This window comes from Papio anubis, chromosome 2, assembly GCF_008728515.1.
Source record: "Papio anubis isolate 15944 chromosome 2, Panubis1.0, whole genome shotgun sequence".
In the NCBI taxonomy this organism is placed as follows: Eukaryota; Metazoa; Chordata; class Mammalia; order Primates; family Cercopithecidae; genus Papio; species Papio anubis.
The window spans coordinates 91,446,973-91,473,446 of NC_044977.1; the positions used below are offsets into that span (position 1 = coordinate 91,446,973).

At 53.8% G+C, this 26,474-nt stretch overlaps 2 protein-coding genes across 4 annotated transcripts; one reads left to right on the forward strand and one right to left on the reverse strand.

Moving 5' to 3' along the window:
* Positions 1–799: 799 nt before the first annotated feature.
* On the reverse strand, positions 800–11,112 carry KLHDC8B (kelch domain containing 8B). 2 transcript variants are annotated; one of them, XM_017955451.3, is made up of 7 exons: positions 10,869–11,111; positions 5,613–6,617; positions 4,148–4,657; positions 2,879–3,043; positions 2,320–2,544; positions 2,123–2,224; positions 800–1,681 (listed from the first exon to the last, which is right to left on the reverse strand). In XM_017955451.3, exons 3-7 carry the CDS (start codon positions 4,521–4,523, stop codon positions 1,485–1,487), a joined length of 1,065 nt encoding a protein of 354 aa, XP_017810940.1. In that variant the 5' UTR covers positions 4,524–4,657; positions 5,613–6,617; positions 10,869–11,111; the 3' UTR covers positions 800–1,484. The 2 variants fall into 2 exon arrangements, with proteins under 2 accessions (XP_017810940.1, XP_017810941.1); XM_017955452.3 differs by having other exon boundaries at positions 800–2,224; positions 4,118–4,657; positions 10,869–11,112.
* A 41-nt stretch (positions 11,113–11,153) lies between these two features.
* Positions 11,154–14,883, forward strand: CCDC71 (coiled-coil domain containing 71). 2 transcript variants are annotated; one of them, XR_643752.2, is made up of 2 exons: positions 11,154–11,257; positions 11,601–11,864. XR_643752.2 is itself a non-coding variant. In XM_003894444.3 (2 exons), the coding sequence occupies exon 2, from the start codon at positions 13,320–13,322 to the stop codon at positions 14,754–14,756; it is 1,437 nt and encodes a 478-aa protein (XP_003894493.1). In that variant the 5' UTR covers positions 11,172–11,257; positions 13,268–13,319; the 3' UTR covers positions 14,757–14,883. The 2 variants fall into 2 exon arrangements, 1 of the variants encoding a protein (XP_003894493.1); XM_003894444.3 differs by lacking the exon at positions 11,601–11,864 and adding an exon at positions 13,268–14,883 and having other exon boundaries at positions 11,172–11,257.
* Positions 14,884–26,474: the final 11,591 nt, after the last annotated feature.

Below are 26,474 nucleotides of genomic sequence, written 5' to 3' on the forward strand. Positions count from 1 at the left end.
AGGGAGGGCTCCTTATGAAGGCAGCAGAGTGACTATCTTCCCCACAACCTTTCTCTTCTGGGAAACAGCCTATTCCCCCAAACAGAGACGTCTCTGTGTTGGTCTCCTCTGCCAGCTTGCCAGACAATGTGCAAATATCCTGTGGGCTGCTGACTTTCTAGGTGCTTCACCCTAGAATGAAAGGCATCACTGGGGAAGCAGGCCAAGTATTCAGTGTAGCTATGGGGAAAGCAGACCCCAGAGACCTGTACTAGCAGGCAACAAAGGCTGGAAGAAGGAAGAGTTAGCAGCTTTCTCAGGAGGCAGCTGCCTTCGCGGGGTTTGTTGGATGGCCACACAGTCCTGTCCAAGAGACGGCTGCCCCACAGCTGAGGCAGAAGGAGACTGCCCTGGGCCACAAAACCCACTGAACCACCCCTCCCTGTGGGGGTGAGCAGAGACCCTAAGGAGACACTCTGTAACTTGGATCTGGAGGTCTTCCTAACCCTGTGGTATTTTGTTGTTGTTTTCTGAGCACTTCTCTGGTCATCCTATCCTGCCATCCTTTGGTGACATGTGACAGCCCTTCCTTACTGTCCTAGTGCTCTCTAACCCCCATGACAGTAAGGAGGTGCTGTCATCACATGTTGCCAAAGAATAAGCTCTGGCTTAGATGGAACAGAAATACCAAATCACTTTGGGAACACCGACCAGATCCAAGAGGCTCCTTCTGGACCCTCATCCCTAGGAGCATTGAGACCCCCAAAGGAAGGCAGGGGCAGTGGAAGCAACAAGGGAGTTCACACCAGGTTCCACACACTAGGTTTTAGCAGCACTTTTACTTCCACATCCAAACTCCCTGGGTCCTCACAACAGCCCTGTGAGGTAGGTAGGGTAGGAAGGTTTCAGAGATCCCCATTTATAGATGAGGATGCTGAGGCACAGAGAGGTGAAGTGACTTGTCCAAGGTCATACAACCAGCAGTGTAGAGGGCCCAAAGCCAGCATTCCTCTGCTTGAACTCCTGCGCTCTGGCCCTCTGGCAGGTCCCACATCCTCTCTATTCTCTCTGTGTCCCCCACCCTCTCAACTCTCCTGGGTTTACAGGGACCCTAAAGGCAGCCTGGCATCTGGGATTTTTCAGGAATGGCACCTGGGGTGGGCCTGGTCAACTCCAGATAGGAACTGACCCTGAAGAACATGAGGCCAGCTTTCCTTCTCCCCATTTCCCAGTTGGATGGAAGGCCTAGTAGGTCCCAGGGCAAGGATGGAGCTAGGCATGATTCATGAAAGAATGGTGATAAAGGTAGGTGTAAGCATATGTGTGTCCTGCACTAAAGGCAAAGGCTCCCCTAACCCAAGGCCCCAAGGCAGTGTCTCAAGTGCTCACCCCTGTGCCTCTCTCATCCGACAGAGCCACAGTGAGTGTCCTCAGCAGCAAAAGGAGCCATAGAAATAGCTGCCTCTGGCAATGAGCTGCTCCAGTGGACAGCTCCCACCAGGCCTTCAGACCCCATCACGCAGACATAGTGCCTCCACGGCTTGACTGGGGCCCTGGGCCACACCCCCAATAACAAACAGCCGAGGCCCAGCCTGCAGACTAGAGCAGGAGCAGCGTGCAGTGGGCATGGCTGGCAATGCCTCCCAGCGCCTCCTTGCAAGGCTAAAGCTCTCCACAGAGCCCAAAGGACATGGCTGGTTTCCTGCAAGAAGGAGAGAGAAGGCTGTGAGAGGCACAGGCTGTAGGGACTCCAGGCCCTTCTGCTCCCTGAGCCCAGAGAATAGCCCAGTAGGTATCACTCCAGGATGAGCTATCAGTGCCTTGCTCTTCATTGCCTGTGTTCATCATTTGTTCATTCATTCATGTTTCTATATGTCCTCTTGACTGTGCATACAGTGGTCATTTCTCTTGCTGCTGTCTCGTAGACCCTTGCTGGTGCTTGACAGAGCCCCCAGTCACTGAGGAACACCCTGAGTGCTGGGCCAGGGAGACCACATCCTGCCTGCTTCACAGATAGGGAAAAGAGCTCACAAAGCCCTGACCCCTGGAGTGCCTGGAGATGGGCAGAAGGTGGCACACATGCTGGGGGCTACTCTTGCCTGTCTTGGGACTCCCTCCTCTCCCCAGCCCCATAGAGACTTACCAAGGCCCCCAATGGCCACAATGTGGCCCCCAAGGGACCCAACCACAAAGTCTGCCCTCTTATCCCTCATGCGCAGGCTGCGGGGCAGTTTGGTCCAGGACCCTGCAGGAGAGGGGAGGTCAGATCTAGTGACGTATGCACTATGCCCCTCCATCCCACAGAGAGTGGCAGGACAGCCCAGGACAGCCACTGCTCACCATGCTCCAGGTCAAACATCTCCACAGTGTTGACAAAGTGTGGGCGAGAGTAGAAGTTGTGGGGCCCAGGCTGCTGCAGGCCACCCAGGCTAAAGACGCTGCCTTCAGCCATGGCGCAGCCAGCAAAGGCCCGACGGCTGGGTAGGCTTGGATGCCGGGTCCATGTACGGGCCTCCAGATCAAAGGCTTCAAAAGCAGTCACCGGGAGCTTGCCCTGGCGGCCCCCTGTCAATGGAATTGGGGTACCTGGGAAGGAGCCTAGGAGGCTTGGTGTGCTCCTCACTAGGTTGCTGATCTGCCTGCCTCAGCCTCCCACATCCTGCTGTGTGCACACTTGCACATGAATCATCCACCCTACAGTCCCTCAGATACTGGGGTTTGGTTTTCCAACCACAGCAAGACCACCAGGGGTCAGAGCCTCAGAGCAGGCATGGATCACCCCAACAAAGCTTATTTTGTTCTGCCATCCTGGACTGAGCCCGATCCCTATCCCAGCCAACCTATGAGGATGAGGATTTCTAAACTCTGAGCCCCTTTCCCACATCCCCCAGGCCCTTACCCAGGACATAGATCTTGTTCCCATGCAGGAAGGTGGAGGCCCCATAGCAGGGTGTGGGCATGGAGGGTAGCGAAAGCCAGCAGTCCCGACGGGGCTCATACACACATACCTGGGCCTGGGGGGCCGTGTCAGGGCCCATTCCCCCCAGAGCATACACCATACCATCTGCATAGAAAAGAGTAGTTCAGATTGTACCCCAGCCTGCCAGGGTACCCCACCCTGACAGCTGCCCTGGTAAGGCCTGGGGGTGGCTGGAGACCCATGTGTTTATGGCATCCCTCGCCAGGAACAGACACTCTACTACCTGCCTGCAGTGGGGGCTGGGAGAGCTGGGATTCCTACTCTGGCCAGGGCCCCTCTGAGTAAAGAGCAGGAGGCAGCTGATCTAATTATAATCCGACTCTGTCTCCCTGGAGATGCTATGGCAACAGAGTCTGGCATCCAAGCAGGGCTGGCCTGGGCTGGTGGTCAGACCTGGAGGCCAGAAGGTGGGGACTCCCCTCGGGGAGGAACATGGGGGGATGGCTTAAGCCGGGGTGAGAAACATGGGGATCAATCTGCTTAGCACAGAGCTCAGTCTGGGGAGGGGGATTGGGGACCAGCTGGAGTTGGAGATGGGGCTGGGAGAGGAATGGCTTGGGTCTGCTGGGTAAAGATACTGTCCACAAGCCTTCTGCCCCAGGATCCCTGCCAGCACCTGTATGTGACACTCTTTCATTAGAGTAGGCTCTCACCCTCTGTTAAACCCTCAGAGTCAGCTATGATATGTCTGGGGGCCTTGGGGTAATGGGCCAGTCAGCTGGGGGCTTCCATGGGAACCATCCCAGGTCATTTGGCCTTTGTCCATATCAGGCTCTCTGGTGTGTGGGAAGGGTTGGGGGTGGGGCAGGAAGTCTAAGCACAGGCTCTGAGCGGAGGCCCTACTCCTCTCCCCAATCCCAGACTATTTATAAGCCTGGGAGTCATTAGGCCATCCCACCCCCATCTCTTAGAAATGAGGAGTGGGGCAAGAACATGGCTAGGGTCTCCCATCATCCTGGGATTGGCTTGGGCTCTGCCTCCCACCTTAGCCAGAAAAGGCAGTTAATAGAAGGCTGCTGAAAGCCTAGCTCAAAGCTAGGCTGGAAAGGATACAGGGGATGAGACCACATCCTGGGCACCCATGTAAAAATTACAGCTCTTGTTCAGTCTCTGAGGGTAAGGGACTAAGTCAGGAAATAATAAAAGGTGTTAGGGTACCTGAAGTGCCTTCCTTGGGACGCCACTCACCTCTCTCCACAGTTGCAACCCCCATGGCTGCTTGAGGGAGGGTGGCCCGACGCTCCCAGCGGCCCTCATCCATCAGGAAGGCCTCTACAGCAGCTACTGGGCTCTGGACCTCATCCACACCACCCACTACTAGCACCTGCTTGCCCAGAGCTACCGCAGCTGCTCCAGCCCGGGCAGTGGGCAGGGGTGCCAGTGCCAGCCATGTGTGCGAGGCCATGTCCAGTGTCTCAGCAGTGTCCAAGGGCAGTCCAGCCCGGCCACAACCCCCCAAAACCAGCAGGTGCCCATCTTGGTGTGCCACTGTGCCATAGACCCGGCAAGTGGGCATGGGGGGGAACACCTGCCAAGCAAAGGCCCGGCCACCTCCTGCAGACATGGTGTTCACTGCCAATGGCAGGCCATGCTGTCTGCTCAGACTGTAGGCCTCACTGGGGAGGCATGACAGGGCCTCATCTTGATTCTGCCAGGGCCACAAGAGGTATATGACCAGTCCAGGGACCTTGCCTTCACCTGGAGGAAACAGGGAAAACAGGGGTCAGGGCCACTGACCATCCCCTCAGGAAACAGATAAGCAGCCCATAGCTGAGGGCAGGGCTAGCCCAAAATCACTGGTGGAAAAGGCAGGGGGAGAACCCAACCCCTCTGGCTAGTACATCACTGTGGAGGCCCTCCTGGAGTGGGAAGGAGGGTAGACCCCAGGTACCCAGGAGCTTTTCCCCTTTCCCACTGGGGCATGAAGGATTCTGCTTCCCACCCACTACCCTAACCACTCAGCAACTGGGTCAAATCTGGGTCTAGGCGGGCGGTAGTAAGGTGATTAGAACAGGACTCTCCATCCAGGACCCTTCCTTTCCCCTCAACAAGCCTCACACTGGTCCTGCATGAGGGGAGTCCTACTATATCCTCCCCTTACTGGCTTCCAGAGTGCCCTGGGCAGCCTAGGGGTCCCCACGCCTACTGTCAGGGGTCAGACTCCAGAGTATCCTTACAACATCCTGGGGGCCATTCCAGAGGGTTAAACTATTCCCACCAGTAAAAGGCCAGAGTCAGGCTGTGTTTCTGACTAGGGGAAGGACTGCACACCAGGGTTCCACACTCTCCTCTGGAGGTCCCCCACAGGAGTTTGCCCATTCCAAACCCCCCAGAAGCCAGATTTCCTGGTGTCCAGAAGTGGGATGGGGGGGGCCGTTGGGGGAATCTCATGACCACAGGACTCCAGGGTCCGAGTTCAGGGCGTTTCCAGCAGGAATGGGCAGCTGGACTTCTGGGTTCCCTCGCAGCAGATCCCCAAGTTCTCCAGCCACCCCTTTCTCTTGGGGGCTACACTCCTGGACCCCTGGCAGGAGGGCCTCCTGGCCCCAAACTTCCAGTTCAAGGATGTGGGGGGCGGGTCTGGGCTAACGCGCTTGGGGTGCTACACCCCGCGCCCCAAACTTCCCCTGAGCGCGGTTCCCGCGGGACTCACCCGCCGGTGCTCCGATGCAGCTAGGGCAAGGGGTCCGCCGTTCGGCCTCCGCTGACGCTGGATCTGGCTGGGGCTGAAGTCGGGCTCTGGTGGGGCTCCTGCACTGCTCCGGCGCGGGGCGGGGCTGGGCCAGGTCCGCCCCTCGCCCCCCTCCCCCTGCGACTCAGAGAAACCTCCGCCCGCCTTAACCCTGCACATGCCGCAGCTGGAGCAGGGCGTGCGGATCCACGGTCACACGCAAACGGACAGATAAACGGACACGTGGACATTGGGCCTGACAGAATTTAGCGTCCGACCTCGGGCAGGAGTAGAAATGAGGCAGCGGCGAGCGACACAACACGTGTATGGCAAGGGGCAGTTCTGAGCCCTACCCAGCCCGAGGGCTTGGGGGGCCGGCGCCTGCCCACCTCCGCTGAGCTCCCAGGAGCCCAATGACAGGCTTCCCGGCGGCGCCCCCTGGAGGCCACTGGGGGCATGGCCTGGGCCTCTGTCACGTGGGGGCAGCCTGGGTCGCCCTTACCTGGGCATAAAGCAGGAATAGGTCTTACAGTGTACACTGAGGCTAGCGGGGGTGGAGGAACAGAAAGTACCGACCCTTCTACAAACCTGGGTGGGGAGAATTCCTGGAGGGAGTGATACTGAGCAGAGGATGTGCTGGAAGAGTCAGAGACCAGGGACCTCCCAAGTGGGTCACTCTGGCCTTATCCTGTAGGGCCTGAGAGACCTGGGCTACTATACATGTTTAGGATCCTGGGCTTGCCTCTAACCAACTCTGGGGTCAAGCAAGAGCAAACTGGTGTGACAGGGGCCCACCTATATCAGGCCCAGACCTTGGCCCTGCCTATCTTCTGAGCATTCAGAGTATTAGCTAAGTCTTCAAGCTGGGGGCCCATTTGTACAGGTCAGTGGTACCTGTGGGAAGAGGTCCTTGCAGTTGTCTGTGTCTGCTCACTGCCTTGTCCCCCTTTCATGGACAGTGCTTATCTTAGTTCCCCCAAAGTAGACCTGGACAAAGATATACATGCATATAGTTAGTATGGGAGGTGAGGCCAAGAAACACCAGCAGTGGCAAGGAGACAAGGAAAGCAGCCAATAAAGGAAGTGTCATCAAGCAAGCTACCACTGTGGGCAATTGGGACCAAATCCTGCTGGGGATTCTGGGAGCCAGCATAGAACATAGGCCTTACATTATTGCTGCCCCCAAGAGCAAGGGGAGCTGAGGTACTCACTCTCAAGTCTCCATTAGTCATGGGTTGAGAGCTGTTTGGGGGCATTACCTATTAACTCCCTGGCCTACCTCACATCTGGCCTTCCCAGAAGTCTATGGGTAGACCCTTCCCCATGACCAGAGAAGAGAGCCTTCGCCCTTTTCAGGGACTGTCAGTTGGATTCAGTCGGCCTGCACAGAAATGGTGGTGCCAAGACTGGTTACAGACTGCACAGACCCTGACTTGAAGGCCTCAATTCTCCTTGTCCCACTTCATCCTGGACTTGCTCTTCAGTGCCCTCACTTGGGGGCACTGTTGCCACCCTCTTGTGATTGCCAATAGGCTTCCAAGAGGCTCACACTGCCCTGCAGTCCCCTTCACATTTGCTACTGTTCCCTTTCCAAGTTCCTTCCCCCTACTTTCCAGCAATTAAGCACTTACAAGCCACTTGCCTTTAGATACCTCCCAACACCCCAAGTCCCTCTAGTCTCCCCTTCCTCCCCTCCAGTCAAACTCTTGAAGCCATCTGTCCTCACAGCCTCCACCTTCTTGTTACTTGCCACCTCAGTGTGCTGCCACTCCTCCCCAAAAGTTGTTCTTGGAGGCCGGGCGCGGTGGCTCAAGCCTGTAATCCCAGCACTTTGGGAGGCCGAGACGGGCGGATCACGAGGTCAGGAGATCGAGACCATCCTGGCTAACACGGTGAAACCCCATCTCTACTAAAAAAAAAAAAACTAGCCGGGCGAGGTGGCGGGCGCCTGTAGTCCCAGCTACTCGGGAGGCTGAGGCAGGAGAATGGCGTGAACCCGGGAGGCAGAGCTTGCAGTGAGCTGAGATCCGGCCACTGCACTCCAGCCTGGGCAACACAGCCAGACTCCGTCTCAAAAAAAAAAAAAAAAAATTGTTCTTGGAAAAGTCATCATGGAATACTATAGAGCTAAAACTATATGTGCCTGTGGTCCTTAACTAAATCTTGCTAGCATCTTCAAAGTTTTGCCCCTTGTGACCTCAACTTCCTCCTGCTGCTTGTCCTGCCTCTCAGAATCCTTTTTGTTTGTTTTTGTTTTGTTTTTTGAGACACAGTCTCACTGTCGCCCAGGCTGGAGTGTAGTGGTGCGATCTTGGCTCGCTGCAAGCTCCGCCTCCCAGGTTCATGCCATTCTCCTGCGTAAGCCTCCCGAGTAGCTGGACTACAGGCGCCCGCCACCACGCCTGGCTAATTTTTTTTTTTGTATTTTTAGTAGAGACGGGGTTTCACTGTGTTCGCCAGGATGGTCTTGATCTCCTGACCTCGTGATCCGCCCGCCTTGGCCTCCCAAAGTGCTGGGATTACAGGCGTGAGCCACCGTGCCCGGCCCACCTCTCAGATAAATATATATATATATATATATATATATATATTTTTTAAGCACGATCTCGGCTCATTGCAACCTCTGCCTTCCGGTGGTTTCAAGCGATTCTCCAGAGTAGTCCCAGCCTCCTGAGTAGCTGGAACTACAGGCACGTGCCACCACGCCCAGCTAATTTTTTTGTATTTTTAGTAGAAACGGGGTTTCACCATGTTGGCCAGGATGGTCTCAATTTCTTGACCTCGTGATTTGCCCACCTCGGCCTCCCAAAGTGCTGGAATTACAGGAATGAGCCACTGCACCCGGCCTAGAATCTTTTGCAGGCTCTGCTTCTTCTCCATCACCAGGAATTGGATCCTCAAGATTCAACCCTGGCTTTTCTCCCTGGCACACATATTTCCTCTTGAGGCAATACCTCCCAAGCTACTGCCTTCATTCACATCTAGATCTCCATCAGATCTCTCTGCTCAGACAGAGGTGGGTCCAGGATCCACTGAGAACCATATGAGGCTGGAGGAGCAGGTGGCTTACTCGTGTAATACTAGCACTTTGGGAGACTGAGGTGGGCAGATCACCTGAAGTCAGCAGTTCGAGACCAGCTTGGCCAACGTGGTGAAACCCTGGCTCTACTAAAAATACAAAACACTGGCCAGGCGCAGTGGCTCACGCCTGTAATCCCAACACTTTGGGAGGCCAAAGTGAGTGGATCATTTGGGATCATTTGAGGTCAGGAGCTTGAGACCAGCTTGGCCAACATGGTGAAACCCCACCTCTACTAAAAATACAAAAATTAGCCAGGCACGGTGGCAGGCACCTGTAGTCCCAGCTACTCTGGAGGCTGAGGTAGGAGAATTGCTTGAACCAGGGAGGCAGAGGTTGCAATGAGCTGAGATCATGCCACTGCACTCCAGCCTGGGCAACAAAAGAGACTCTGTCTCAAAAAAAAAAAAAAAAAAAAGGAAGAAGAAAAAAAGAACCATATAAGATGCCAAATGGAAAGCAAGGACTGGGTTCTGGGATCACCCTGTGTTCTCTCTCATCTCATCCCGTCTGATCCCAGTTGTGCCTGTAGGCTCAGCATCCACTAGAGTCCAGGTCAAGTCAGACTGCACTCTGACGAGTGCTCCCAAAGAGTTCCATCTAGGGCATACTGGGCACCAGGAGGCAAAAAGTCAGGCCCTACCACCCCCAAAGGGAGCTAGGTACCCCATGATCCTTACCCCTAATCTCTATCATTTCCCCAGTTCTCATGTCTGGAAGGGACACAGCAGAGCCAGAGGATTGGACCTACCCTTCCTCGTTCTCCATTTGCCCTAACTTCTGAGTTGAACATCACCAGAGGGAGGTCTGGATATACTTGCACTGGTGTCATCCCTGGAGGATGGGCTCTCACTCTCTATGGAAGGGGTTCCTATTTGCACAGCCATGGCCCACCTGCACACAGGAGGCCAACACTGCTGGCTTTGGAGAAGCTGTACAAGGCAACTGGTTGAATCGGTCCTGAGAGAGTGAACAGTCAATCCTCAACCATGGACAGGGCCAGAGACTGGACTCACCCACAGCTGGGGACTGGGGGTGTCAAGATGGGGCTTCCTGACTGCACCCCATGAGACCCTGGCCCTTGGGACCCTACTCTTCCTTTCTTTCCACCAGCAAAAAAAAAAGGCTAGAAGCACTGACCCCAGAGGAACAGGAGATTTTGCAGTTCCTGCTAGATACCTTGGCTACACTTAAAGGCACCAAGGACCTCACCATCAGTGCTGAGGCTCTGGGAAGCTAAGAGGCACCAGATGAGGCCTATGGCACTGCTGGGTGAACTAGGCACTTGTCTTTAGGAGTGCCTGGACCCTGCTGTATAAGCAGGGAAAATACAGAGCAACTAGAGGATCCTGGGGTCACATGGGCAGGAAAAAGGGCTAGTACCCAGTCCCTAAATGAAGCATACCACCACCCTCCTGTGATTGCCAATAGGCTTCCACCTGACCCTAACTACCAAATAAGGCACCACTGCAAGGGTCAAGGTCCAAGAGTTGTGGCAATATTTCTGCCTCCTGGCTCATGCTGTGACCCTAGTTCAAATGCTCCCACTACCTCATCCATGAAACCAGGGCTCCCAGGATGGCTCCCAACATGGACTTGGGAACCTGTGACTAATGGGACCTTCAGTCAGAGCTGTGGAGACCACTCTGACCTCTCATTGAACTCACAGACCCCTAGGGTTGATTTTGACCTGTATCCTATAACCACCACCCCTGTACTAGCCCAAGAGCACGGGTAAAAAGACTGAGGTCCCAGACTCCTAGGCAAAAGGAAAGGGGTTCTGAGCAGTGTTAAGACTGGAGGCAGGACTTCCTTCCATTGAGGGGCTGAGGCTGGGCCAATGACTATACCTGCCCTGACCTGCCTGAGCAAGTATACTCAGGCCCACAGTGGTATACTGGAGCTCCCAGACTCGGTATGCATTTGGGCTTGCATGCACCACTTGTGATCACGTGCACACCAGCCTTTCATGCCATGTGCCATGGGCCCTATTCTCAGGAAGAGAGGAAGGCCTGCTGTCCTTGGAGGAGATACCCTTACTGCAAAACAAACTCCCTGTCAGGAGGCACTCCTCTTTCACCCTCTGGTCAGGTGTCTGGGACTGAAGTGGGCATTGTCAGTGGCTAAAGGAAGATCAGAGGGTGGAAGATGGCCCGAACCTTGCCAGGAGCCCCTCCCAGATGTCAATGCACCACCAGCTCCCCTCAGAAAAGGTGTCAGATGACCCCTAATCCAGTCGTAGCCGGGCTGTAGTGAGTCCTTGCCTGGGGCCACGTCAGAGGGCACCTCTGTTCTTCAGCTTTCTGCACAGGGCCGAACGGGTTTGGAGCGGTCACCGCGGCCACCACCTCCAGGCAGTCCTCCTTGGTACCCAATCTGCTCCGCCCCCAGACTTTGGGGGAAAATGGGGTCTCGGGGGTCAAGGGTCATTAGGGCGGGTTGGGTCCCGGAAGCGGAAGCGCAGTACACTTCCGGCGCGCAGCGGGCGGCCATGTTGGAGCAGCGGAGGCGGCGCAGAGGCGCGTCTTGGGTCCCCGCGGCGGCGCCGGTAGGTTGGAGCCGCGGGCCTAGCCGCGCCGCGGAGGGGTAGCCCGCGAGGCGGCAGGGCGGACGGGCAAGCGGCCGACCCTTCCCGGACCCGCGTCCTCCGCCGGCCTGGCCGAGACCCCCACCCCACCCCCACCCCGCGCCCAGCGACCCCACCCTGGGGCTGCGCGGTCCCGGTCGGGCTAGCATCGTTCACCCTGTACATTTCGCTGCCTCAGTGACCCCCGCCTCACGGCTTGGGCCCTAAGGACGCGCACTCCCAGCCTGAGGGCCCCGATCTGCCCCCTCCCCCGTTCCGCCTGTATGGCGCCTCTCTCACTCTCTCACCCCCTATCTTCCGTCAGCTTCTCCTGCCTCCCCCGGGGGCACGTGTGAAGGGAAGTCGGGAGCCGGGCAGCAGCCTCTGTTTCCGAAGCTTCTCGAAAGCCCAGAAAACCCCTCCCAAGAGCCCAGCCTAACCTGCGTGGAAGATCCCCCAGGTCACCCCAAATATTTGCGTCGGGGAGCGTGTGAGGATGGGAAATAGGTCCCTCTCTCTTCTACAGTTCACAGCTCTGGGAACTACATCCCCTCAAAAAATATTAATAAAGAACTAAAGTCATGTGCAAGGATTGTGCTTGGAGAACGGTCTCTGGGGTGGGGAAGTGCCCAAGACACCTGAGGATCCAAGAATGTCTCCAAACAAAGAGCCCCAGGGCATTTCCTCCAGGGTATTCTGAAGACTTCATCTGCTGCCTTAGAGCGGTGGGAAGAAACTACACAGAAGGGCCTCATGGCCCGAGGGACCTGCCTGATCCTGGCTGATCTTTTAATGCTCTGGTGCAGCTGGGGAGCTGCCTCCTGCTTCTGGGAGCCCTCAGTGTTAGGTTGGGTATTAGATGTTATGATTGATGGCCACAGCTTCTTAAAGAAGTCTGAAACTAGTTGGATGTTCTCAGTCACCTCCATCTGGGCTGTACTGAGGTCTGTGGCCCTCCAAGTCTTAGGTAGGACAGTTCATACCGCGAATGTCCCCTTAACTCACCATCCTACTTGCAGCCTTTGGCTCCCATTGTCCTTAAACCTTGGGTTCTTCGTCTGGCTGCCTGGTCCCTGGTCTGCCTGGTTGCCTAGGGAGATGTCATTGGCACCTGCTACTCGTTAGCTTTCTAGTTTCTGTTGAAGAAAAATCCGACTCTTTCCCTGGATTTGGTCTCCATGCCTCTGGAGCTAGAAAATGGGTTGCTGAGTACCCTGTCTGGAGACTGAAAACAGAACTTCTGGTGGGCAGGGAGATTCCCCCACCCCAGTCCAGCTCCACACATGAACAGCAGCAGCTGGAGAAACAGATGGGCATGGGCAGTGGGTGTAAGTCTGGGCCCTTTGGCTAACATTCAAGGTTCTTTGTTGTTCTATCCTCGCCTGTTTTTTCACCTAGATCCCAGATCCCACACCAAGTATGCCTTAACTCTTTCTCACTTTGGAGCCATTGCTTTAGCTATTCCCCTTTTTGCTCCATTTCCATCTGATCCTTTTTCATTCATCATATCCTAGCTAGGTGTTAACTCACTCAGGAATCCTTTCCTGACCCATTGGCAAACTGAGCTGAGTGCCAGCATTCACTCCCAAGAATCTTAATGGTGTATTTTTCTTGCCTTCTAGCCTGGGTTCCTTGAGGACAGGGATATTGCCTGTATTCCCAGAGCTGAGTAATTCTAGGTTTCTGGCCTCGGAAAATACAGAGTTGAATTAAAATGTACCAGGCTCAAATCTTTTCAGGGACCCGGCAGCAGGTTGGATGGCTCTGAGGAGTTTCTGGGTGTGTATCTTGAAGAAGCTCCCTGACCCTTACCCTCTCCTCCCACCCCAGCATGGTAGAGGGTCAGGAGACCAGTGTTTTACACCAGGAAGTGTCTCACTCTGGCCAGATTCCTCAGTGTCATGGAGATTGGGGCACTGATTGACCTGTCTATGTGTTCTGGCCCCTTGTCTTAGTGCCATTCTTATTGACTCTTTTCCTCTTGTCTTGGAGGTGCCAAGCGCTGGTTTGTGGATACCCAGGCAGATCTGCAGTGCCTAATGCCATGAGTGTGGTGGTTCAGCATGTGGAGGAAAAAGCTGTGCACTCCTGGTCGCGCATCTCCACGGCTGGGAAGAAGGCCCTGGAAGAGGCGCTGCTTGTCTTTAACCCCATGAGCCAGGATCTCAGTGCCACAGAGGCCCAGCTTGTGGCCTTCCTGCAGGGCCTGCGAGATGATGGCTTCCAACCTACCATTCTGCGCAGTGGTGATGTCTATGGCTATAGTTCATGCACAGCTAATCCCCCAAGCCAGACGAAACTGCAAGCTCGTGCCCCTAACCCAACTGCCACATCACCTCCAGCCAGTGCTCCCCGAACTGCCATGCGGTTGCCTGCAGGTCGGGCCACACTGCTTCCCATGCCACTATCTGGTAGGCTGGCTAAAGCGTCCACACCAGCCCTTGCCAAGCATGCTACCACCAACCTGCTGCTGAGCTCTCTGAAGCAATCAAGTGCCAGCCATGCCCGGGGCGCAGCAGTGGGCTTCCCCACCCACCTTTATCCAGGTGTCTACCCTGCCATGCGGCTCTCTGTTGTCCTTGAGGCCCTGGTTCCACTCAAGACTACAATGCCCTGCTTGGGTGCCAAGCACAAGGCACAGTCACTGCATCTCTCACTTGCAGACTCTCCTCTGAAACTGCGGAAAAGTTCAGGGAAGGGTCCAGGGAACCCCCGGCCCAAAGCTCCCAGAAAAACCACAAGCAAGGGCTCCAAGTGTCTGACTCGCAAAGGCCCTGGGGCTGGACCCCGACGAGGCTCTGGGCACCAGAGCAAAACCAACAGAGCCACTGGGTCCCCCAGTGTCCGGCGAATGAAAGGGGGCTCTGCCCTGGGCACCAAAGCAGCCCAGGCCAAGGTAGCTCAAACACTGGCCAAAGCTGCTCGTTCCCAAGCCAGGGTGGCTCGAACACAGTCCAAGGCTGCTAAGGCCCGGGCCAAGGCCAAGGCAGCCCGGGCCAAGGCCAAGGCAGCCCGGGCCAAGGCCAAGGCCAAGGCCAAGGCCAAAGCCAAGGCAGCACGGGTCAAGGCCAAGGCCAAAGTCATGGCAGCACGGGCCAAGGCCAAGACTAAAGCCAAGGCAGTACGGGCCAAGGCCAAGGTGGCTCGGACCCAGCCCAGGGGCAGGGGCAGGCCAAAGGGGTCTGCTAAGACCAGAACTACAAGGAAGGTCCAGAAATACCGCCCTGAGACTGTTGGGCAGAAGAGGAAAAGGGCTGAGGAGGCAAAAGATCTTCCTCCCAAGAAGAGAACACGGCTTGGGCCCCGATCTCCTAAGGCATGGCTAGGGCCTGGAACAGCAAAGCTGCTCAAGTTCCGTGCCATAAAGGTAGATAGGCGGTCCTCCGATGATGAGGTGCGGCAGCGGGCTCAGCGGATTCTCCGCGTGAACCTGTCACCTGAGATACGGCTCCAGCCATTGCTGCCACATTCAGCAGTCTGATTCCTTCACACGGCAATGTTTGGGGAAACTGAGCCCAGCTGTCTGTGTGGCCAGTGGTACAGTGTGCTATGCCCGTGGACTCCACAATCTTGAGGACTCCGGGTACCTCTCTAGGGCCCTTGTGACCTTAGGGTGGGGTGGGTGGGTGGGAGGGGTGTTTTCATGGCGCGATGCACTGTGACTTGTTATTCAAATTGTATGTCTACTGTTCCATCTATCACGTTTTATACCTTTCCACCTTCCAGTCTCCCTGCCCACCCTCCATGGTCTTTTTTGTATGTGTGGCTGCTGGCAGGCCAGCTTGAAGGTATAGGGAAAAAGGTCCCAGAAATAGGTATGCCTATTTCTGGGGGTTGTGGGAGGAGGCAGCTCCTGGGCCCCTTTGGAGACATGAGGGGAAATTGGCTTCTGTGGGTGTCTGAGAGGCATCCCCTGAAGACAGGAGCAGAGCCACTATGAAATAAGACACTTCCCTTTGAGGCTGCTCTGGTTTGTGATCCAGACAGGCCCCGTGTAGGACAGTAGGTTCCATGGGGAACCTTGCAGCTAGTGGGTTTTTAGGTCCTGGAATGGAGCCTTTGTGGTACTTCTCCTTAGGGACCAAACAGACAGCCTGGCTAAAATCTTGGGGCTGGCCGGGCGCGGTGGCTCAAGCCTGTAATCCCAGCACTTTGGGAGGCTGAGACAGGCCCGGATCAGGAATCCAGGAGGTCGAGACCATCCTGGCGAACTTACCGTGAAACCCCGTCTCTACTAAAAATACAAAAACGGGTGGTGGCTGAGCCTGTAGGGATCCCAGCTACTCGGGAGAGGCTGAGGCAGGAGAATAAGTAAACCTGGGAGGAGGGCTTGCAGTGAGCTGAGATCCGGCCACTGCCTCCAACCCGGAGCTACAGCGAACTCCGTCTCAAAAAAAAAAAAAATCTTGGGGCTTAGCCTGGGCTTTTCTGGTTTGGGACCAGGCCCAAAGGGGTTGAGGTGCTTCTCCCTCTCTGGTCTCCTGGGAGAGAGTAACTATCCTGAACTTTGATTGGTGGCAAGGTACTGGTGGTTGAGTCAGGACCACAGAGGTTGCCCTCAATGACCAAATAATTTTCTCCTTGATTGGGTGAGGTTTTCCATGACTGCCTCATCAGCAGTGCTTTCTGTCTGGATTTGAAGAGCTTTCTCTATTCCTAGGTCCAGCCTCATGCCCTCCAACATGGTCCATATGTTAAAATACATTGTCACCCTTCCTGCTTTTTAGAGAGGGGGCTGGGTCCTGGGACCTGAAGGAGGTAACTGTCCTGCCCATCTGTAGTCCATCACTGGCTGCCCAGGCTGAATGGCAGTGCCTGGAGTGGGCAGGGAGGGGTACACATTTCCCCTCCCTGGGTTAGGGACATCATTTGAGTGAGAATCAGATGGTTTCTGTTTCTGGGTTTGGGCCCCACAACCTGCCAGCTGCCCTGGGTGATGGACCTATGGAGGAGCTCTGTGCTTCTTGGTGCCCTCCTGCCCCTTCTGCGTCTTGTGGCATGCTTCCCCTGGGTGTGTCCTCCCTTGGTTTTCCAAGCTCTGGGACCTTGCTCCCAGCTGTGCTATTGCCCCACTACCCTGCGTGCTACTTGCCTCTGACAACTCTTCATTAATGATGTGAATATGGGGAATGACCTGAGAGCCACACTCAGCTCCTCAAGGGCAGCCTAGCTTGGGGCTCACGCGTGTAATCCCAGCACTTTGGGAGGCCAAGGCAGGTGGGTCAGTTGAGGTTAGGAGTTTGAGACCAGCCTGGCCAACATGGTGAAACACCGTCTCTACTAAAAATACAAAAATTAGCTGGGCGTGGTGGTGCATGCCTATAGTCCCAGCTACTTGGGAGGCTGAGGCTAGAAGGTCACTTGAACCTGGAATGTGGAGTTTGCAATGAGCTGAGATCTCGCCGCTGCACTCCAGGCTGGGCGACAGAGTGAGACTGTCTCAAAAAAAAAAAAAAAAAAAAAGAAATCAAGGTTCCCTGTGGGGTGGGGTGGAGGGCGGTGGGTATTCCTGGGATCTCTGGTCAGACCCTGCCCCTCCTAGTCCAGGCTCCTAGAGCAGTTGCCTATGGAGTGCCAGATATCCTTTCCCAACCTGGCTGCATCAGCATCCTGGTTGTTGACTGGGGCCAGAGCCAGAGTCTTTGAACTTCATCCAGTAGGCCCTGAGCCCTACTTCATTGGCAGTCACCTGCAGGTGAGGGCTCTGGAGACTGATTTCTTTGGGTGTCCTGGGCTGGTTCAGCCCTGTTGGGGGTCTGGGTCATTGCTGGGAGCTAGAAGGAGAAACCTGTGCTGTGAAATTTTAGAGTAGAGGTCTGATCATTAAGCTGTCTAGTCAGTTTCCTTGAGTCCTAACTCAGGACTCAGAATTACCTCTGTGACTCTTGCGACCAGGGAGGCCATGACATTAAGAACGTAATCTCCCGTAGTGGCCATGGTGGCAACAAGACCTGGCAGGCAGAGAGTAGTGACAGTGCAGTGTGCCCATGTGTGGAGGTGTGGGGATCAGGGCCTGGTCACTAGCCCTATGGCTGCAGGTGTCGAAAATGTCACCATCAGCTGGACGCAGTGGCTCATGCCTTTAATCCCAGCACTTTGGGAGGCCAAGGCGGGTGGATCACGAGGTCAGGAGATCAAGACCATCCTAGCTAACAGGGTGAAACCCCGTCTGTACTAAAAATACAAAAAATCAGCTGGGCGTGGTGGCAGGTGCCTGTAGTCCCAGCTACTCCAGGTGGCTGAGGCAGGAGAATGGCATGAACCGGGGGCCCGGAGGTTGCAGTGAGCGAGATCATTCCTCTGCACTCCAGCCTGGGCGGCAGTGAGACTCTGTCTCAAAAAACAAAAAAGTCACCATCAAGGCCGGGGAGCAGTGGCTCACGCTAATCAGCACTTCCAGGAGGCCAGGTGGGGCGGTTAAGCGAGGTCAGGAGATCGAGAGACTATCCTGGCTAATACAGTGAAACCTGGTCTCTACTAAAAATACAAAAATTAATAGGTGTGGCAGCATGCAACCTGTAGTCCCAGCCTTCTCAGGAGGCTGAGGCAGGAGGATGGCGTGAATCTGGGAGGCAGAGCTTGCAGTGAGCGAGATCACTGCATTCCAAGCGTGGGGCGACAGGTGGTCTGTCTGAAAAAAATTAAAAATTATCAGGCGTGCTGGCACACCTGTAGTCCCAGCTACTCAGAAGACTGAGGCAGGAGAATCTCTTGAATCTGGGAGGTGGAGATTCCAGTGAACCAAGATACCTTTCCCACTGCACTCCAGCCACTGGGTAGCCAGAGAGCAGGCTATCTCAAAAAAGAAAGAAACAGCCAGGCAGCGATTGGCTCAAGCCATAATCCCAGCACTTTGGGGAGGCCGAGGCGGGTGGATCCGCGAGGTCAGGAGATTGAGACCATCTGGCTAACTGCGGTGAAACCCGTCTCTACTAAAAATACAAAAAACTAGCCGAGGCCGAGGTGGTGAAGCCTGTAGTCCCAGCTACTCGGGAGGCTGAGGCAGGAGAATGGCGTAAACCCGGGGCCGAACTGCAGTGAGCTGAGATCCGGCCGGTGTACCTCCAGCCTGGTGACAGAAGCTGAAGACTCCGTCTCAAAAAAAAAAAAAAAGAAAGAAAGAAAACGTCACCATCCAGCTGGACCTAGAGGGTGCCTTCTACTTCACCCACCTCAAGACTTTCCCAGTGACCCAGTGCCCCATCCTGAAGGCTTGCTTAGCAAGTGCTGACCCTGTGCTTCCCTACTTGATGGCCACCAGTGATGCTTGTCCCTGGCGACTCCCCAGACATTCCACCTAGCAGCTGTGCTCCTTGAGCACTCAGTGGACCATGCCGCTCCTGGCACATATACAGATATTTTGTCTACAACTGCCCAAGCCTCTTTCTTGGGATCCCTCCTGCCCCTAGCCACAGAGTCAGTGACCTTGTCTGTGACCAGCATTACTCAGACATCCAGCCTTCCACTGAGGGCAAGGTCAGGCCCAGAGAAAGGGGGGTTGGGCCCTGGGGTGAAATAAGAGGCTCAAACCTGCTTCTTTGTCCCAGGTAATTTTCAAAATTCTGGACCCAGCCATTCCAGTAGAGGACCCAAACAACCCTGAGATTCAGGGTAATCATCCCCAGCAGTCCTGTATCCTTTGTGTGTCAGGGCAGAGCTTGTAGATACTGGGGGAAAGAGGCCCTGCCTGGAGTGGGCACTGGTGGGACAGGGCAAGTAGGCAAGCGCAGTCTCCCAGGGCCATTCCCCAGCCCTGCCCCATCATGGTCCTTTTTGTGGCCTCCCATTTATGCCCCATCACTGTTCCCCATACTTGTACCCAGTGTATAGGGACTGGCATGGGGAACAGTTTCCATTTCTCCCGTCTCTGCCCCATTATTGAATCCCTTTGTGAGGCCCAATCATCGTTCCTCATTTCCTCATACCTGTCCCCCATCTCCACTCCTATCACTGCCCCTTATAACTCTTCACTTTGTGGGCCCTCCTCATTGTCCCTGTCATGGTCTACCTGTCATTGCTCCTCCAACTCCATTCATGACCCTGACCTCTGCCCTTTGTCCCTGCAGCTGCCTCTAGGTGGCACCAGGGCATCTCTGGATGTAACACCTTCCTTACAAAGAAGTCTTTTGTTAAAGGATAAGAGAGCCACATAACAATAACCTAGTAGGAGAGCCCAGAATCAGGCCAAGAGGGTACCAGAGCAGGACAAACGCCGAACTAGTTTTTTCTCTACACCCACTGGGCACTCCCTGCCCCCCTTAACTGCAGTTATTACCAGCTGCTCACCCTGAGCCCTCGTGGTAGGTCTGCAAGCTGCTGCTGTTTTCACCTCAGATGAGAAAAGAGGGGAGGCCTGCAGAGGAAAGATACAGGAGGTAGCGGACCTCCTGTATCCTAGTAAGGGACCTAAGGTGTGGAGCAGGGAGAGGAGCCATGGACCCATTCCTTTATCTATGTGTTCATATAACAAGCACATTGAGCTGTACGCTCTGTCGGGCATCTTCTGGGCAGTGTTTGATGAGAAGCAGACAGAAAAAGTATCTGCCTTCTTGGAGCAGGCATCAAGTCAGAAAGACAGTTGATAAATAATCCATCTGTGACCATGCATTGTTAAATGATGGGGATACATTCTGAGAAATGTGTCATTACACAATTTCTTCGCTGTGCAAACATCTAGGCTGTACTTACATGGTATAGCCTACTACACTTCTAGACTATCTGGTATAGCCTATTACTCCTAGGCTACAAACCTGTACAGCATGTGACTGTACTGAAAACTGTAGGCAATTGTAACACAATGGTATTTGTGTATCTAAACATAGAAAAGGTACAGTAAAAACATGGTATAAAAGATGAGAAATGGTACACCTGTTTAGGGCACTTACCATGAATGGCACTTGGGGGACTGGAGGATGCTCTGGGTGAGTCAGTGAGGAGTGGTGAGTGAATGTGAAAGCCTAGGATACTACTGTACACTACTGTAGATTATAAACACTGTACACGAGCTATACCAAACATATAAAAACAAATGTTTTCCTTCTTCAATAGTAACCTTAGTTTTCTGAAGTTTTTTTACATTACAGACTTTTAACTTTTTACAGCTTTTATAACACTTAGCTTAAAACATGTGTACAGCTGTACAAAAATATTTCCTTTATATCCCTATTTGATAAGCTTTTCTCTATTAAAAAAAATTTTTTTTTTCACATTTTAAACTTTTTTGTTAAAAACTAAGACACAAACACAGACATTAGCCTAAGCTTACATAGGATCAGGATCATCAATATCACCGTCTTCCACCTCCAGATCTTGACCCACTGAAAAAGATCGTTAGGGGCAGTAACATGCATGGAGCTATCATCTATGATAACAGTGCCGCCTTCTGGATACCTCCTGCCTGAAGGACCTGCCTGAGACTGTTATACAATTAATTTTTTTTTTTGAGACAGGGTCTCACTATGTTGCCCAGGCTGGGGTGCAGTGGCACCATCTCTGCCCACTGCAATCTATGCCTCCCAGGCTCAAGTGATCCTCTCACCTCGGCCTCCTGAGTAGCTGGGACCACCGGCCTATGCTGCTAGGCCCAGCTAAGTTTTTTCTCTTTTTTTTTTTTTCTTTTTTTTTTTTTTTTTTTGAGATGTAGTTTCCCTCTTGTTGCCCAGGCTGGAGTGCAGTGGCGCAATCTTGGCTCACTGCAACCTCTGCCTCCTGGGTTCAAGCAATTCTACCTCCAGCCTCCAGAGTAGCTGGGATTACAGGCACCGCCACCATGCCCAGCTAATTTTATTATTTTAGTAGAGGCGGGGTTTTAGCTATGTTGGCCAGGCTGGTCTCGCTCCTGACCTCAGGTGATCCACCTGCCTCGGTCTCCCAAAGTGTGCTGGGATTACAGGCGTGAGTCCCCGGCCTTTTTTTTTTGAGGCGAGAAGTCTTGCTCTATGCGCCCAGGCTGCAGTGCGTGGCTCAATCTTGGCTCACTGCAAGCTGCCTCCTGGGTTCAGCCGTCTCCTGCCTCAGCCTCCTGAGTAGCTGGGAGTACAGGTGCCCGCCACCATGCCCAGCAAATTTTTGTATTTTTAGTGGGAGATGTGAGGTTTCACCGTGTTAGCCGGGATGGTCTCAATCTCCTGACCTCGTGATCCACCCACCTCGGCCTCCCAAATTGCTGGGATTACAGGCCTGAGCCACTGTGCCTGGCCTGATTTTTGTATTTTTTTGTGGAGACAGGATTTCACCATGTTGCCCAGGCTAGTCTTGAATTCCTGAGCTCAAGTTATGTGCCCACTTTGGCCTCCCAAAATTCTGGAATCACAGGCGTGAGCTACAGTGCTCGACCATGTTTTACAATTACTTTTTTTAAAAAGTAGAAGGGGGCCGGGCACGGTGGCTCAAGCCTGTAATCCCAGCACTTTGGGAGGCCGAGGCGGGTGGATCCCGAGGTCAGGAGATGAGACCATCCTGGCTAACGGTGAAACCCGTCTCTACTAAAAGACAAAAAAATTAAGCTGGGCGGAGGCGGGTGGCGAGCCTGTAGTCCCAGCTACTCGGGGAGGCTGAGGCAGGAGAATGGCGTGAACCGGGGCTGGGGCTTACAGTGAGCTGAGATCCGGCCACTGCACTCCAGCCCTGGGCAACAGAGCCAGACTCCGTCTCAAAAAAAAAAAAAGAAAAAGTAGATGGAAAGCTGGGCATAGTGGTACATGCTTGTAGTCTCAGCTACTCAAGAGGCTGAGATGGGAGGACTGTAGGTCAGGAGTCCCAGTCCAGCAGGCAAGGCCGGGCTGTTATCTAAAAAAAAAGCAGCGGTGGCTGATGGCTGGCCCTGTAATCCTAGCACTGCTGGGAGGCGAGGCAGACGAATCACCTGAGATGATGAGTTCAAGACCAACCACAGCCCAGCGTGGCCCGAAATGCCATTGCCGTCTCTACTAAAAAGTAGAAAAATTAATGCGTGGTGGGGTGCACACCTGTAATCTCAGCTACTCGGGAGACCGAAGCATGAGAATCCATTGAACCTGGGAGGTGGAGGTTGCAGTGAGCTGAGATCGCCCCATTGAACTCCAGCCTGGGCAATGGAACTACACTCCATCTGAAAAATTGTTTTTAAAAGATTAAAAAAGGAAAAAGACAACTAGAAGACACACACTCTAAAATAATGATTAAAAGTATGGCATAGTAAATACATAAACAAGTAGTAGTCATTTATTATCATGAAGTATTATGTACTGTACCTTTTTTTTTTTTTTTTTTTTTTTTTTGAGACAGGGTCTCACTCTGTCCCCAGGCTGCAGTGCAGTGGCATGATCTCGGCTCACTGCAACCTCCGCCCCCCAGGTTCAAGCGATTATCCTGCCTGAGCATCTGGAGTAGCTGGGATTACAGGCGCCTGCCACCATGCCTGGCTGATTTTTTGTATTTGTTTAGTAGAGATGGGGTTTTGCCATATTGGCTATGCTAGTCTCGAATTCCTGACCTCAGGTAATCCACCTGCCTTGGCCTCCCAAAGTGCTAGGAGCTGTGAGCCACTGTGCCCGGCCTACTGTACATAATTGTATGTGCTGTACTTTTGTATGACTAGCAATGCAATAAGTTTGTTTACATAGTGTCATCACAAATATGAGTAACGTATTGTGCTACAACATTATGACAACCACCATGTCCCTAGGCAATAAGAATTTTTCCTCTCCATTGTAATCTGATGGGTGCACGATTGTAATACCTATGTGGTTTAGCTGAATGATAGTAGATTTCTAGTTTGGACTATGGGCTGGCAAGTGGAATCCTTTACTGAATTAGGGAAGCAGGTTTCAGATACCTGATGATACCATGGTGGGGTGTCCAGGAAGTAGTGGGATGTGCAGGTCTCAGTTCAGGAGTAACATCAGGATTGGAGAAAGGGGATGCTCACTACAGAAGTGGAATTATCACCATGGGGAAGGCTGTGGTCATCCTAAGACAACATGCCCAGGGAAGCAGGGATGACAGAGCCCATAGCATGAGTGCAGGAGGAGTGGATGCAAGGATGTGGAGAGGGGAGAGACTCCCCCCATCCCCTTCCCTCCTCCCCAGTCATAGAAAGTGAGGACCAAGGCACCCAAGGTCTGACCGTCTGTGTCTTCAGAGCTCCTGCATGTGACTAACCTCTGTGTAAACTTCTCCAAACTATACACACTGGGTGACAGGCCCCTAGGAGGCCTCAAGGGACACCACTTCTACTACTATGCCTTCTATGAGCTTGTGGCCAGAGGCAGTTGCCTGTGCCTTGGGCACACCTCTCCTCTGAGTGCAGGTCTGCATCTTGGACCCCAGCCAATGTAGTGAAGACAATGAGAGGGGCATTCTGTGGCCGGTGGGGTGGGCAAGCTGGGACACCAGAGCAGGCCTGCCTTGCCCTCCTCCCTACCAGGTACATGGGCTTTGCATCTGTCACAACCAGTCGGTGCCCACTGTGAGTGCTGCCAAGACCTGCACCAGGATCATCCATGACATGCAGCAGAGCCTGGGCACCCCCATGCTTGCTGGGATGAATGCCATGCTCCACTCTGTCTGGCCATACCTGCCACAGGTCCGCCCACCCCATATTTACCTTTCTGGTTCTGCCTCAGAATGTGAGTGCCATGGGCATGTCTAGAGTTGTGACTTTGACACGGCTGTGTGTCTGGTTATGTGAGTGGAGGCGTGTGTGATGCGTGTCAGCACAACACAGCTGGGCGCCACTGTTAGTTCTGCTGGCCCTTCTTCTACTGTCATCCCTGAGAGGATCTCTGTTCCCCTCAGTCCTGCAGACATGAGTCCTTCAACCCCTGATCCCAACACTGACTCTCATCCTTCAGCTCCATAGTGACCGCCGACCAAATTCCATCCTTAACCTCTGACCTCTGATCTAGCCTGTGACTGTGACCCTGTGGGTGTCCTGGAAGGGGATTTGTGTGATGCTCATGTGAATGAGACCCATGGCCTCCTCTCTGGGCAGTGTTGCTGCAAAGTGTATGTTTGGGGTCAGCACTGTGACTCCTGCTGGCCTGGTCGCTATGGCCTGAGCTCCACCCAACCTCAGAGCTGCCAGTGTGAGTTACACTCAGGGGGGGCCCCCGCCTCCATGTCCTTCTGGCTCTGCCCCAATTACTGCCACACTCACCTACCCACCCCACTGCAGTTCCATTAGCAAGCTGAGAGCCCTATGCCTGCACCTGCAGGTGTGACCCCAGGGGTCATGTCCCTGGTACTCATGTCTGTGATCCCTCCAGTGGTACCTGTCACTGCAAATGCTTTGTCTCTGGACAGGACTGTCGCCATTGTCTGGTGAGGCTTGACCCACTTTCTGATTTAACCTTGACCTAGGGCACTGAGCTTCTTGGAGCTATAGCCTTATAATGAGTATAAGGCTGTAGTTATCATGACTGTGGACTGAGCCTTGTACTTGGGTGGGTGCCGCTCACTGACTTGGTCACCAGGGTCAGCATAACTTTGGCTAGCTGAACCAACATATGCCCTCGGGTGGGAGTTTTGGAAACAAAAGGGAAATCAATTAAACGTGTATTATACACTGGATTTAAAGAGTTTTGTTTTTGTTTTTGTTTTTGAGACAGAGTCTTGTCTCGCTCTGTCACCCAGGCTGGAGTGCAGTGGTGCAACCTCGGCTCACTGCAAACTCTGCCTCCCAAGTTCAAGCGATTATCATGCCTCAGCCTCCTGTGTAGCTGGGATTACAGGCACGTGCCACCACACCCAGCTAATTTTTGTATTTTTAGTAGAGACGAGGTTTTACCATGTTGGCCAGGCTGGTCTCCAACTCCCGACCTCAAATGAGCTGCCTGCCTTGTTCTCCCAAAGTTCTGGGGTTACTGGCATGAGCCATGACCCCCGGCCAAAGGTTTTTTTTTTTTTTCAGCAAACATGTTTAGAGGAAGACTTAGTCCAAGGAATGACTCCATCCTCTCCTTGCCTGGAATGTTACCAACTCTTTGCTTAACTTTTTTTTTTTTTTTGAGATGGAGTCTTGTCGCCCAGGCTGGAGTGCAGTGGCGCAATCTCAGCTCACTGCAACCTCTGCTTCCCAGGTTCAAGCTATTCTCCCTGCCTCAGCCTCCCAAGTGGCTGGGATTACAGGAGCCCGCCACCACACCCGGCTAATTTTTTTTTTTTTTTTTTTTTTTCAGTAGAGATGGGGTTTCACCATCTTGGCCAGGCTGGTCTCGAGACTCCTGACCTGTGATCACCGCTTGACCTCCCAAAGTGCTAGGATTATAGGCATGCACCACTGTGCCTGGCCTCTTTGCTTAACTTTTTTTTTTTTTTTTTTTTTTTTTTTTTTTTTTTTTGAGCCGAGGTCTGGCTCTGTAGCAGGCTGGAGTGCAGTGGCGGATCTCAGCTCACTGCAAGCTCCATCCTCCCGAGGTTCCATGTTCTCGGCCTCAGCCTCCCGAGTAGCTGGGACTACAGGCCCGCCATCTCGCCCGGCTATTTTTTGTATTTCTTAGTAGAGGCGGGGTTTCACTGTGTTCGCCAGGATGGTCTCGATCTCCTGACTCATTGATCCGCCCATCTCGACCTCCCAAAGTGCTGGGATTACAGGCTTGAGCCACCCAGCGGCCAGGCCTTTGCTTAACTTTTATTTAACCCTGGTTGTGTCCTCATCTCCTTCTTATGTCTCTCTGTGAACTTATTCAGGAGTGCACCATGGTCTTCTCTCTGCTTTTCTTCTTTTGAGGCCGGGTCTTGCTCTGTCCCCTGGCTGGAGTGCGGTGAAGTGGCGATCTGCGGCTCACTGGCTCAGCCTCGGGTTCCTGCCATTCTCCTGCCTCCAGCCTCCCAAGTAGCTGGGACTACAGGCACCTGCCACAGCGCCCGGCTAATTTTTTGTATTTTAGTAGAGACGGGGTTTCACCATGGTCTCGATCTCCTGACCTTGTGATCCGCCCGCCTCGGCCTCCCAAAGTGCTGGGATTACAGGCGTGAGCCACCGCGCCCGGCCTCTCTCACTTTCAGATGCAGTCAGAGGAACATTCAGGCCCTTTCTCACCACTTTTCCCACCACAGGCAGACCCAATATAAGACTTCTCAGGCCCCTCCCCTCCTCTTCCTGTCCAGATCTTCTTGCCTTCCCCAACCCAACTACTGTCTCCTACAGCCCGAGTTCTAGGGTCTGGGCAGTGACCTCAGGTATTCTGCAGTGGTGAGTCTCTGCATATCCCACCCC

Coding starts and splice junctions, on each gene's coding strand:
- CCDC71 (XM_003894444.3), top strand. CDS start 13,320: ATGAGTGTGGTGGTTCAGCATGTGGAGGAAAAAGCTGTGCACTCCTGG.
- KLHDC8B (XM_017955451.3), bottom strand. CDS start 4,523: ATGTCTGCAGGAGGTGGCCGGGCCTTTGCTTGGCAGGTGTTCCCCCCC. Junction 2,545..2,878: donor GAACAAGATCTATGTCCTGG/GTAAGGGCCTGG, acceptor TTCCATTGACAG/GGGGCCGCCAGGGCAAGCTC. Junction 2,225..2,319: donor GATGTTTGACCTGGAGCATG/GTGAGCAGTGGC, acceptor CCTCTCCTGCAG/GGTCCTGGACCAAACTGCCC.